The 13,647-nt window shown below is 45.0% G+C and overlaps 1 protein-coding gene across 2 annotated transcripts in view; it reads left to right on the top strand.

The window, feature by feature from the left end:
* AK8 (adenylate kinase 8) overlaps window positions 1–13,647 on the top strand; it is a 154,355-nt gene that overhangs the window by 53,710 nt on the left and 86,998 nt on the right. For both annotated transcript variants that reach the window (XM_030818091.1, XM_030818090.1), the window contains 2 exons: window positions 796–927; window positions 8,852–8,941. In XM_030818091.1, coding sequence (XP_030673951.1) covers window positions 796–927; window positions 8,852–8,941 — 222 coding nt within the window. The remainder of the gene's footprint in view (window positions 1–795; window positions 928–8,851; window positions 8,942–13,647) is intronic.

Below are 13,647 nucleotides of genomic sequence, written 5' to 3'. Positions count from 1 at the left end.
TGATGTTCAGTAGCTTTGCCCTGTGGCTTCTTGGCATCCAGTGCCCCCCATGGTGCAGGTGGCCTCATTGTTGGAGACACTCACCCCATCTTCTCACTTCTTTGTTCACCAAATGCCAGGGGCACACCACAGGCCAGGGCCGTGCAGCTACATCTGGCCACTCCTGTGACCTATTTGATCACTACCTCTTTGGAGAGTCGCAACAAAGTTGGTGTCACCAGAGTGCAGCTGCACAAATTACTCTCCACCAATTCGAGTCCTTTAGAAGTCCCTGGGCACTGGGCCCCCATGTGGCTGGATGCGTTTATCAAAGCCTGTATCTGACATTCAGGCGTACCTAGCAGAAAGCCAGCGTGCACTTCTAGGAGACCAGCCTAGTCCTGGGGCTTCCGGTTGGGAGGCTCAGCCCGAATCAGTAGGAAAAGCCACCAGCCCTATAGAGAGTGCTATATCATGTCCTGGGACCAGCCTCCCAACTGCACCACAGCCAGCCCTAGTTCAGCCTGGAAGGAAATGCAGACACCTGCACGTGTTTAGACACCTGTGTTGAGAGGAATCCAGGGCGGCGCTCCAGGGTGGCTTCTGTGGACTTCACTACTCGCTCCCTGCCTTGGTGCCCAGGCCTGCCACGTAATTCTTTTCCCTGCCTCTTCACCAGATGCACAGAGGGCTTCCATGGTGCTGTGAAAGAGAAAAAGAGTTACTGCTGTTAAAAGAGTCAAAGCAGAGGGGCTGCAAGCGCGTTTTCTGTTCTCTAGGACCTGGGTTTATTATCCTCATATCCTCTCTTTCCAGCTCTGACCTATGTCCAAAGCAACCATCGTACTAATGCCCCGTTCACCCCGAGGGTGCTGCTGCTCGGGCCTGTGGGCAGTGGGAAAAGTCTGCAGGCCGCCCTCCTGGCCCAGAAATACAGGCTTGTCAACGGTGAGTGCCCCAGGCGCTGGGCTGCCCAGCTTCGAGAGCCTTTCCCTGCCTCCTGCCCCTCCTCCCCAGCTCTCTGATTTTATGCGGGGTGGTGTGGGGGAGAAGGGTCAGTATCACTTCTCTTTCTGGATCTTTGTTCTTAACCATTTTCTGTTAGTCCATCTTTGCAGGAATAGTTTTTCCTCCCGAAGAATATTGCCATAAAAACATTAACCACTAAAAACACGTCCACAGCCCAAAGAGACAGAACAGCTTTCAGTCATCATTTTTTATATCCTTTGTAGCAGGGGGTTTGTCTGTGCTGTACACCAGGGTAGCTCCCATCTTGCCCCTGCCATCTCCCCTGAAGCCTCGGCTCCTGCATAATACGAATGTGCTGTTTATTTATTTTCTCCGGTCTCGTTTGGCGCCCCCAACCCAGGTCAGTGTGTTTCCAGGCAGACAATTTCTGAACCAGAGGAAGACTTCTCGCTCTGCACAGTTTCAATAAATATTTTACCAGGAAGAGAGAAAATATTGAAATCAGCTCTCCAGGTCTTTCCCGGGGTGGTCCCAGGCAGTCTTGGATGCCAGCTTGTGTTCAGGAGGGTAAAGAGATGGGAATGAGGAAGAAACTGTAGCAGAGACACACTGCCAGGTCGAAGGGAGTTAAAAGCACTGCCCCCACGCACACCATGCTCCACAAGCCTAAATAACCTCTACTATATTTACTAAGGAAACGAGACCTGCACCCCCAAATATATGCATGTGCATACAACCCCCCCAAATTATACAGGCATACCATATGAATATAGAGAGGGAATACAAACAAATATATGGACATACACAAATATACGTACAAATATATGTACATTTTTGTACATTTGTACGTATATTTGTGTATACATACTCATATACATATATGTATTTGTATATACATACAAATATACGTATATATGTATATATATTTGTATATACATACAAATATACGTATATACCACCCCAGAAGCATCAAGTTTTGAATAAAAATGCTTCTCAATTAGGCCTCCTCCAGCTTACAATTCTAAAGCCACTGAGACCAGCAAGGAATCCATGACAAAAGTCACACCGCTAAAATGAAGATAGAGACCTGAACAATTATTCTGCAAATTTGATTACTATGGAAAATTAACCAGGACATTTAGAATAAAAAATGCTTTTCCTTGAGTCCATTTTTAAAAATAAATTATTTCAATAATTCCTTCTCCTTTTGATTGTTCCTCTTAAGAGAATTATAAGACGAAATTTCCAGCAGTGTTAGGGATGGCTTCTTTGTTCCGATGACCAGCAGTCTACCTGTGGCAGCACCACTTGCTTACTCAAGCGTGTGCCCACATCATTACGGGAAGGGACAGAGTGAGCGTGGAGGGGCACTCGCGGTGGGGGGAGGGTCTGAAAACACAGCAGCAATACTTTAATGCAGTGCAGGGCCTTATGGAAATAATTGTCTCGGTGCTCTGTTTTATGATGCAGACACTCTCATTCAATAAAAAGTTCTTTTTTAATTTAAATTGCGTTCAGCACACCAACCATGAAGAGATGAAATTACCTGCCTAGATTTTCCCAAAAATGGAAATAGAAAAAGCTCATCACGGTTTTTGCTTGTTACCTAAGAGCCATGATGGGGCTCTTTTAGATAATTAAGCATTTGGAGACTACCTCAGAAAGTTCACATTTCTCAAAGGTGTTCTTGATAAATACAAGATGTCATGAGATTTAAGTAAACCCATTTAAGGGACCTAAGGCAGGTAGCCTTAAGATCTCTCTGCAAATGCGTGTCTGAACCCAGAGCTCCAGGCTCTGTCTGCTCCGCTGCGGCCATCCGCTGGCCTGGTTCTAATCTTCACATCTGTGAATCTCTCAGCCAAAGGAAAATATCTCCAAACCAACAAAAACAGACAAACAAATAGCCCCACACTCACTCCCATAAAGTTCATCAGAAGACCCCACGTAGGATGGTGGGAGTATATACAGACACGACTTTCTGAAAGGCGAAAGCCCCTGTTGGTTAAAGCACTAACTGCGCAAACCCTGTGACCCTGGGATTCAACTCCTAGGAGTTTATTCTGCTCCAACACTCACATGTGCAGTGAGAGATGTGGCAGAAGCATAATGAGACACAGAGGCAACCTCTAACTCTGTTAATAAGCAGGTCTGTGCAATAAGTTGTGATAAACCCATGTAATGGATTGTGAGGTAGCTGTTAAAAATAAACCTGTAAAGTGATTTGATGTCGGTGATACATGGCCAAATAAGGGAGGGGCAGAAAACAATTTGTTCAGCAGTATCCAGGGGGTGACCTCATTTTTGTTCAAAAAAGCATGTTAGTTTATGCTCAGAAAAAACGAAGAAATATCCATACACCAAACTGCTTATCTTGGCAGAGTTGTATATTATACAATTCAGATTTTTTTTTTTTTTTTACAGTGAGCATGAATTCCTTCCTTCCTTCCTTCCTTCCCTTTGTCTTTCTTCTTTTTTATTTTTATTTTTCGGGTCTTACTCTGTCACCCAGGCTGGAATGCAGTGGTGCAGTCATGGCTCACTGCAGCCTCCAACTCCTCAAGTGATCCTCCTGCCTCAGCCTTCCAAGTAGCTGGGACTACAGGTGTATGCCACCATGCTCAGCTAATTTTTTTTTGTAAAGACAGGAATCTCTCTATGTTACCCAGTGTGATCTCAAATTCTTGGCCTGAAGCAATCCTCCCACCTCAGCCTCTGGTTTCTTTTTTAACTCATGTACTATTTAGAATACACCTTGCTTAATTCCCACATATTTGGGGATTTTCCTGATTGCTTTATATTCTTGATTTCTAATTTAATTCTATTGTGGTAAAAGAACATACCCTATGTGATTTTGATCCTTTGAAATTTGCATATATGGTCTATGCTGGTGAATTCCAAGTGTACTTAAAAAAATATGTATTCTGGATTGTTGGCTATAGTGTTCTATAATGTTGATTAGGATAAGATGTTTGAAATTTTTAATCAAATTTTGAAATTTTTCTATGTCTTTAATGATTCTCACTCTACTTATTATGTCAGTTTTTGAGAGAGGTGTGTTAAACTCTCCCAACTCTTTTATTTTTAATTTTTTACAATCGTCCGGCCCAACACTTAAAAAATCTCCCAACTCTGAATTGTGGATTTGTCTATTCTCTGCAATTTTTTGTTTCATGTAATTTGTTATTAAGTGCATACTGTCACACCTCAGTATCCATGGGGGATTGGTTCTAGGACCTCCCTTGGATACCGAAATCCGAGGATGTTCAAGTGTCTGATACAAAATGGCGTAGTATTTGCATATAACCTACGTACATTCTCCTATACACTTTAAATCATCTCTAGATTACTTATAATACCTAATATAATGTAAATGCTATGCAACAGTTGTTATACTCTATTGTTTAGGGAATACTGACAAGGAAAAAAGACTACATGTTCAGTGCAGATGTAATTTTTACCCCAAATATTTTCAATCTGTGGTTTGTTGAATCCATGAGTGTAGAAACTATGGATATGGAGGGCTGACTGTATACAGTAAGGATAGTTATATCTTATTGGTGAAATGACCCTTTTATTACTAGGAAATGTTGGTTTTCCTCTCTAGCAATACTCATTTTCTTGAAGTCTACTTTGTCTGATGTTAATGAAGTTTCTCTAACTTTCTTGTGATTCGTGTCTGTATGATATACCTTCTATTCTTTTTCTTTTAAACTATCTGTGTCTTATAGTCTAAATATGTGTCTTGTAAACAGCATATAGTTGGGTCTCACTTTTTTTTTTTTTAAGAGACGGGGTCTTGCTCTGTTGCCCTGGCTGGAGTACAGTGGTGCAATCATAGCTCATTGCACCCTCAAACTCCTGGGCTCAAGTGAACCTCCTGCCTCGGCCTCCCACTGAAGTTACAGGCATGAGCCCTCAGGCCTGGCCCGTTTTTCTGTTTTGTTTTGTTTTCTACTTATGTCATCTGTTCTTTGTTCCTCCTTTTCTGCCACCTTTTGGATTAACCAAATATTTTTTAGTAATCCATTTTCTTTCTTCTGTTTCCTTTTTAGCCATATCTCTTTGCTTTATTTTGTTAGTGGTTGCTCTAGGGATTAAATATGCATCTTTTGCTTGTCACAGCCTATTTTGAGTGAATATTACACCTCACCATGTATGATATCAGAGCGTTGCAGCAGTAGATTTTTCCATTTACCAACTTCTTTACAGTTGACATACATTTTACTTCTGCATATGTTATAAACCCTACAATATATTGTAATTATTTTTGTTTTAAATAGTCATTCATCTTTTAAAGAAGTGAAGATATAAGTGGGGAAAGACTTTTATATGTACCCACCTATCAGTACTCTTCACTCCTTTGTTTAGATCCAGATTTCCATCTGGTATCATTTTCTCTCAGCCTGAAGAACTTCCTTTAACATCTCTTGTAGTGAAAGTGTGCTGGTGACAAATTTTCTCAGCTTTCATGCGCCTGAAAATGACATGATTTCATCTTCATTTTTGAAGGATGTTTTGGCTGCATATAGAAATCTATGTTGACAGTTTCTTTCTCTTAACACTTTAAAGATGTCATTCTATTGTCTTCTGGCTTGCACTTCTTCTGATGAGATCTCAGAGGTTATTTTTACCATTGTTGCCCTACATATGAAGCACTCCCCCTGCCCTCAGCTGCTGTTAATATTTTCTCTTTAGCTTTCAGCAATTTGACTATGATGTATCGAAGTGCAACTTACTTTGTGTTTGTTCTGCTTGGATCTCAGAGATTCTTGGGTGTGTGGGTTGAAATTTTTAATCAAATTCTGAAATTCTCCTGTCATTATCTTCTGAAATCTTTTTTCTGCCTGCCTCTCTTCTTTCTGGAACTCCAGTTCCACATATGTTAGACAGTCTGGTATTGTCCTCCAGGTCTCTTAGATTTGGTTCTTTTCTTCCAGTCCTTTCCCATCCCCCTCTTTGCTGAAGTTTGGCTACTTCCTATGGCCTCTTTTCCTGTCTTTAAATTCACTGATTGTGGCACACCTAGTGATTTGTTTCATTTAAGATACTGTATTTTCCAGGTCCAGAATTTCCATCTGGTTCTTTTTCACAGTTTTCCTTTCTCTGCTGAGATTCTCCATCTGTTCACTCATTTTAACTATCTTTTCCTTTAAGGTTTTAAGTATACTCATAATAGCTGTTTTAAAGTCCTGGTGTGCTGATTCTGACATCTGTGTCATCCCCTGATCTGATTCTATGGCCTGTTTTCTCTCCTCATAGGAGTCACGTTTTCCTGCTTTTTTGCATGTCAAGGAGCTTTTGATTAAATGCTAGACATTGTGTTTCTCACATTTTTGAAGGTCTGGATTGTGTCATCATTCAGCTTTAAGAGTGTTGAGTTTGGAGGATTAACTCCATCCCATTGAAGCTTATTTTCAGGCTTTGTTAAGTGGGACTAGAATGTTCTTAATCTAGGGCTAGAGTATCCCTGCAGCTAAGGTCTGCCCTCTCTGGAATCTCAGCTGAATGTCCGGGGTGTTTGCAAGGTCTCTCACTTTGGTTGTCAGAATGCCAGCATCTCCCAGCCCTGTGTGAATTTCCATTCAGTTCACAGCTTCCCAGTAGCTTTTCTCTACCAGGCCTCTGGAGTCTCACCCTGCATATGTGCAGCTTCATATTGGCCAAAGGCTCAGTGCACCCCTATGAGATTTCTGGAACTCCTTCTGTGCACAGCTGCCTCCTCTCCATTACCCTGTTCTACAAATTCTGGCCATCTCAGAGTTCCAGTCTTTGTTGCTTCCATCCAGTGAGACTGCTGATCTGTTTGGGCTCCACTTCTCCTGTGCCATGATTTGAGAAGTGCCCATAGGTAGAAATCCAGGATGAATATGGGGCTCGTTTGGTGTGTTTCCTGCCTCTCAAGGATTACAGACCTGTCTCTCTGTTGTCCAATGACTCTAAAGAATTGCTTCATAGATTTTGTTCAGTTTCACAGCTTTCTATAAGAGAAGTTAAATATGATACCTGTCACTCCTTCATGGCCAGAACTGGAAGCTAAGCATGGGTTTGATGTCACACAGACCTGGGTTTGGACCCCAGCTCTGCCCCTTAATGGCTCTGTGACCTAAAGCAGCTTATTTCATCTCTTTGAGCCACAGTGTCTTTACCTAAGAAACAACAGGTGATTGTGAGGACCAAATAAAACAAAGCACACTTAGCACAGTGCTTGGCACATAGAATTGTCTCAGTTCTCAGCAACTTTTTTTTTCTTTTCTTTTCTTTTCTTTTTTTTCTTGATACAAAGTCTCGCTCTGTCACCCAGGCTGGAGTGTAGTGGTGCAATCTCTGCTCACTACAACCTCCGCCTCCTGGGCTCAAGCGATTCTCCTGCCTCAGCCTCCCAAGTAGCTGGGATTACAGGTTTCCACCACCACGCTGGGCTAATTTTTGTATTTTTAGTAGAGACGGGGTTTCACCATATTGGCCAGGCTGGTTTCGAGCTCCTAACCTCAAATGATCCTCCCGCCTTGGCCTCCCAAAGTGCTGGGATTATAGGCGTGAGCCACTGCGCCTAGCTCCCAGCAGCCTTTATTCTCACTTATATGTCCTTTGCTGGTGAGGCTGTCAACCACATTGGATTAAATTAAATGACAACTGCTGTCATTTACATAGTGAATTCAGCATATCATTATTGAGGAATAAATCCTTGGTGATGGGAATTTTGTTAAACATTCATGCTATCCAGTTAACTTTAGGATGTTTTTTGGTCTCCTTCGTATAGGCGGAAAACTTCTTAGCCCTAAAGGGAAGAAAGCCAAAAGTGTACAATGAACAATTCATGAAAATATAGCTTAAATCTTCTGGCTTTGGCTAGGAAAGACTTTCACAGCCAAGGAGGAGGTAGCCTGTGTTTATTCACTCTTGCTTGTTGCCCAGCACCTCCTATGTGCCGGCCCTGGCTCAGGGCTCGAGACACAGTGGGGCCAGAGGGAGGTTCCTGCCCAGGGTGAGCAGGTGTCCAGATGGGGACAGCCGCCACTGGCCAGGTGACTGCAGCGTGGTACCTTCTTTTCTTTTTCTTTTTTTTTTTTTGAGACGGAGTCTTGCTCTTTTGCCCAGACTGGAGTGCAGTGATGCGATCTTGGCTCACTGCAACCTCCGCCTCCCAGGTTCAAGCGATTCTCCTACCTCAGCCTCCCCGGTAGCTGGGATTACAGGTATATGCCACCACACCTGGCTAATTTTTATATTTTTAGTAGAGACGGATTTTCACCATGTTGGCCAGGCTGGTCTTGAACTCCTGATCTTAAGTGATCCGCCTGCCTCAGCCAAAGTGCTGGGATTACAGCCACATGGTGCCCTTTAATGATGAGTCAGCCCACTTGGAATATGAATCTATCCTATTGTGTGGCCCCACCATCCCATGGAGATGCCCTGCCAGCTGGAAGGGCTGTGGAAGCAACACGCTGCACCCCCTCCGCTGTGTAACAAGGGTGCGAATGTGGACGCACTTGAGGCACATCACCCAGAGATGAGCGGCCCCCGACCAGAATGCTGATCCTCCGCAGGCACCCGGAGGGCGCCGAGTTCTGCGCAGCAATTCCAGGTGCAGCGAGGCCCCTGCAGGGCTCCTCTGTGGGCAACATCCTCGTTAGTGTCTTCCCCGCGCCGTCCATTTTTAATGTGTTCTTTGCCAAATGCATTCCTTTTCATTCCACCTCTCCCTCTTCTTTATTTCCCGGCTCCTTTTTGATATTTACTTTTACTTGGACACATACCCACACACAGAAAAACCCTTTTATGCTTTTTTCAGTGACCTTTTTTTTTTTTCCCTCGGCAGGCAGCACTGGGGGTTCTTTTTTTCTCATCCTTCCTCCTATTTAAAATTTAATGGGTGCCTCTCTGTTCCCCTCTCCTTCAGTCTGCTGTGGGCAACTGCTGAAAGAGGCTGTGGCAGACAGGACCACGTTTGGCGAGCTCATTCAGCCCTTCTTTGAAAAGGAGATGGCAGGTAGGCCACGTTCCCACTAACTGTCACGACCTTACAGGCTCCAGAGAGAACTTTCTCTTTGTGCGGCTCTCTGAACATTCAGGGGCTCAAAACTGGGGAGATCAGCTGGGAAATGGAAATTGGGTTTTCTTGTCAGCAAAGGCTCTGTTGCCTGTTTCCGGTAAGGCCTCTTGGTGTCTGAGCCCGATCCCCAGTGAGGTGAGTTTGTGGATGTGGGGGCGTTATTCCTGATGTTTAGGATGTTCCTATTTCTCAAGACTGTTGGCTTTTCACAACTGGTACCACTTAAAATTGAGAGCCAGGAGAGGCCACAGACCTCCCCACATCCTTTCTTTTTTTTTTTTTTTTTTGAGACAGGGTATCAATCTGTCACTCAGACTGGAGTGCAGTGGTGCAGTCTCAGCACAGTACAGCCCCAACTTCCTGGGTTCAGGTGATCCTCCCACCTCAGCCTCCCAAGTAGCTGGGACTACAGGTGCACGCCACCATGCCTGGCTAATTTTTTTTTTTTTTTTTTTTTTTTTTTTTTTTTTTTTTGAAGATTGCTGTCGCCACTGATGCAGTGCCATCCCCCCCCCCCCCCCCCCCCCCCCCCCCCCCCCCCCCCCCCCCCCCCCCCCCCCCCCCCCCCCCCCCCCCCCCCCCCCCGGCCTAATTTTTGTATTCTTTGTAGAGATGGGATTTCTCCATGTTGCCCAGGCTGATCTTGAACTCCTGGACTCAAGTGATCCTCCTGTTTCAGCCTCCCGAAATGCTGGGATTACAGGCGTGAGCCACCACTTCCTGCCCCCCACATCCTTTATTATTTGGTATATAAAAATACTGTGGGCAAATATTCCAATTTAATCAGCACTCAGAAGCCAGAAGGTTCAGACAGCTTTGCAGATGTGAGTGTTGACCGGCATTGGTCCTCAGCAGTTAGATGCTCGCCTGTTTGACAGGCGAAGCAGGACCAGATCCGCTTTCCAGGTGCCCTCTGTGATCCACAGTCTGAAAGCATTCCTAGGATCTGACCCCCGGTAAGGGCACCTTTGGGAGCATTCTAGTCAGGCTTCCTGAGTCCATGAAGGAGCCACAGAGAAGGGACTGAGCTGCTGAGGCCACACAGCCAGTTGGCGGCTGGGCTCCTGGGGATCCTGTGTCTGTCTCTTCCCTGGGGCAGTGAATTTCCTACTGATGCACCTACACCTTCCTCCCCTGCACGTGCTGCAGCTCCTCCCAGCAGTCAGTGCATACCCACTTGTCAAGTCTGTGGTGAACACGTGCTTATTATGAAGAAAATGAATTCCAGAAGCAGCTGCCATTATAATAAGCGGTGTGGGCATTGGCTAGGAATCCTCCTGGTGGAAGCTTGTGGCCTTCTCCTACCACTTTCTAGATGGAGAAGGTTGATGAGGAGGAAGCACATGAAAACAGGCTGTGTCCTCCCAGCCATCCTCTGCTTGGGCCTCCCGGGGAGATGTCCTGGCCAGCCCTCCCAAGTCCCTCCTTAAGATGTCCTAGTCCGCGGGGTGGAGTTCAAGTGTGTGGAGTAGGAGCCATCAGACACAATGATCTGTGTAGGTGCAGGGCAGTGAGTGGGTCTGGTCCTGGGTGTCTGCGCTGGTCCACAGAATGAGGTGGAGGTAGGAGGCACCAGGGAGGGTGAAAACCAGCACAAGCTCTTATGCTTCCCAGTCTGGTTCAGATTCCAGCACTGCCCCCACCAGCCATGTGGCACCAATAAACCACCCTGCCCTTCTCGAAGCCCCAGGCTTCCCGGTGACAGGATGGAGGTAGAGGTCCCCTCCTGCAAGGTTGTCCTGAGGAGCAGCCCTCATGCACATGCACAGGGTCCGGAGGCCACAGGGCAGCTGCTGCTCTTCAAATCCACCTAGTGGCCGGGTGCGGTGGCTCACCCTTCATCCCAGTGGGCACGGTGACTTACCCCTGTCATCCCAGTGGGTGCGGTGGCTCACCCTTGTCATCCCAGCGGGCGCGGTGGCTCACCCCTGTCATCCCCGCACTTTGGAAGGCCGAGGCGGGTGGATGTTTTCAGCTCAAGAGTTCGAGACCAGCCTGGCCAACATGGCAAAACCCCATCTCTACTAAAAAATACCAAAAAAAAAAAAAAAAAAAAATTAGCCGGGTGTGGTGGTGGGCGCCTGTAGTCCCAAGCTACTCAGGAGGTTGAAGCAGGAGAATCGCTTGAACCCAGGAGGCAGAGGTTGCCGTGAGCCAAGATTGCACCACTACACTCTAGCCTGGGTGACAGAGTTAGACTCAGTCTCAAAAAAAAAAAAAAAAAAAAAAGCCACAGTAGTAAGCAGCAGCAATGGCGGAGTACCTGTTGCATCCTCAAGCATAATTTCTCTCCATTTCTCTCCAAATTCTCATTTACCAGGGTGGGGATTAGCACCCTAAAGATTTGTTTTAAAAAATGAGTGAATGTGATACCAAATTAACCTAATGTATATAGTTTCAAGTGTTGCTGGTAGTATTCCATAGTATGTTTGGAAGATAATTTAATTCCCCACTAACAAGCACAGTGGTTCAGAAACAGAGACAGTGGCCAAGCAGCGGAGGTAGTGCCAATCGGCCAACACCAGGGAAGGGTCTGCAGGAATTCTTTGACTCTTCTTGCCGCTTCCTTGTCCATTTGAATTTTTTTCAAAATATAAAGTTACAAAAATAAATATTTAGGTGGTTTCCAGATTTGCAGTCCTTCAATAATACTTAAATGCACACTCTTGTATGTAGAAACATCCCTGGTGATCTTATGAGGATACACTGAGGCCTGAGTCAGCGGTGATGCCCATGAACAGTGGCAGTGGTGATGCTGTACTGCCGTACACTTCCACGCTTATTCCCTGCCTGTCTTTGCCATCTCTGGGTACTGCCAGTGTATTTGTCTTCTGTTGCTTCGTAACAAATGTCATGGTTTAGAACAACACAGATTTATCTTGCAGTTCTGTAGGTCGGAAGTCCTGAAATCCAGGTATTAGTAGGGCTGTGCTCCTTCCTGGGGCACTTGGGAGGATCTACTTCCCTGCCTTTTCCAGCTTCTGGGGGCCATCCCCATGCCTTGGCTCATGGCCCCTTCCTCTGTCTTCAAAGCCAGCAGAGTAGCATTTTCCAATCTCTTTCTCTGACCTCTGCTTCTGCTATCACACCTCCCTCTCTGACTCTGACCCTCTAACCTCCTTCTTATAAGGACCCTTGGGTTGACCCGGAACAATCCAGGATCATCTCTTCATCTCCAGATCCTTAATTTAGTCCCATTTGCAGAGCCCTTTTTGCCATATCAGGGAACATATTCACAGGTGCCAGTGATTAGGATGTGGACATCTTTTTGGGAGTTATTATTCTGCCTACCATGGCCAGCCATTTGAATCTTTGCCACTTTGTTATGTGACAAAAGATGTATTTATTTTTAATTGTGGTCTTTTGATTGTCGGTGAGGTTGGTAAAGTCAAACATATTTTCATAAGATAATTGGTCACGTGTGTTTTATCTTTGTGAACCACCTCTCTATAGCCCTGGCCTATTAACTGTTTTTCCCTTTGCCCATTTTCCAATTAAGCTATTTTTTGTCCTAATTGGTTTGTCAGTGCTCTTTGCATATTCGGGTTGTTTACGTTTTTCTGTTAATTTTTCTTTATACTTACATTCTATATTTTATCTCTGTGTTTCAAGTCACGTTATAATTTTGTAGTTTTAGCAATTGCTTGGAAAGAGAACTGTGACTCATCACAGCCCTTTAGTTCTCAGGCATCATGAGATGTCTCGGTTGCTGAGAAGGTCATATGAGGATGTTGGTTTTTTATGAGGTCATGGAGCACTCGGGCTTCTGGTTTCCTCACCTCCTCTCTCCTCACCATTTGACAGCACAGTCTTATCTTCCTCGTCTTATAGGGAGTTGGGCATTTACAGATCCTTAATTAATCTTCAGATATGGGCACCATTTTACTGACTTATTCAAACTGTATCTTTTGAGTCAATGGGACCTATTGTTACTTCCTCTTCAAGAGACAGAAATGAATTTGCTTGAATCAAAGCACATCAACTTTGTTCAGAGCCGGCTTAATTCATCCACCACTAAAAGCAAACCCAAGAGTCCTTTCAAAGGTGGTCCAGGCGCAGAGTCGTTTTTGTGTTTGTTTTTTGTATTTGGGGGATGCAAAGGAGGCTGACGGCACAATTCCCAATTTTCTATAAAGTTAGCAAGACCCGGATCACTTCGATCTTCAATGTTTCATGCTAAATTTTTTCTTCCACAGCTTTTTGTTTATTTAGACTATGTACCTCTATACTTTCGCTCTTCCTACAAAATTAAAGACACAACAACAACCAATATCATATCTCCCTAACGGAAGCAATAAATTCTGTCATTTCACTAATCCTGATCTCGCAGGGATAACAAAGAATGCATTTACATTCATAACCACTAACAGGGTCTCATTAGTGGGCTGTGGAGAAGCTGCCGAGAAAACCAAAGCACTCGGCTCGCAGAGCAGAAGCGCTGGAGCCACCCAGGTCTGGCAGGGGCCCACTTCACCGCCAGCTGAAACAGGAAGAAAATTTAAATGATTCTCGACAGAATTTGGTTTTGAAGGGAAGGTCAGGCTGAACAGGGAAACTCTGCCTAGCCGACCACAGCCTGCTTATTTATGAATAAGCCCAGCTGGCTGAGGCCCTCTCCTTCCCGAATTGAGCATTGGTGACAT

This window comes from Nomascus leucogenys, chromosome 8 (genome assembly GCF_006542625.1).
Source record: "Nomascus leucogenys isolate Asia chromosome 8, Asia_NLE_v1, whole genome shotgun sequence".
NCBI classification, from domain to species: Eukaryota; Metazoa; Chordata; class Mammalia; order Primates; family Hylobatidae; genus Nomascus; species Nomascus leucogenys.
Note: the sequence above shows the minus strand (reverse complement) of the source record. Positions and strands in the feature narration are given on the sequence as shown.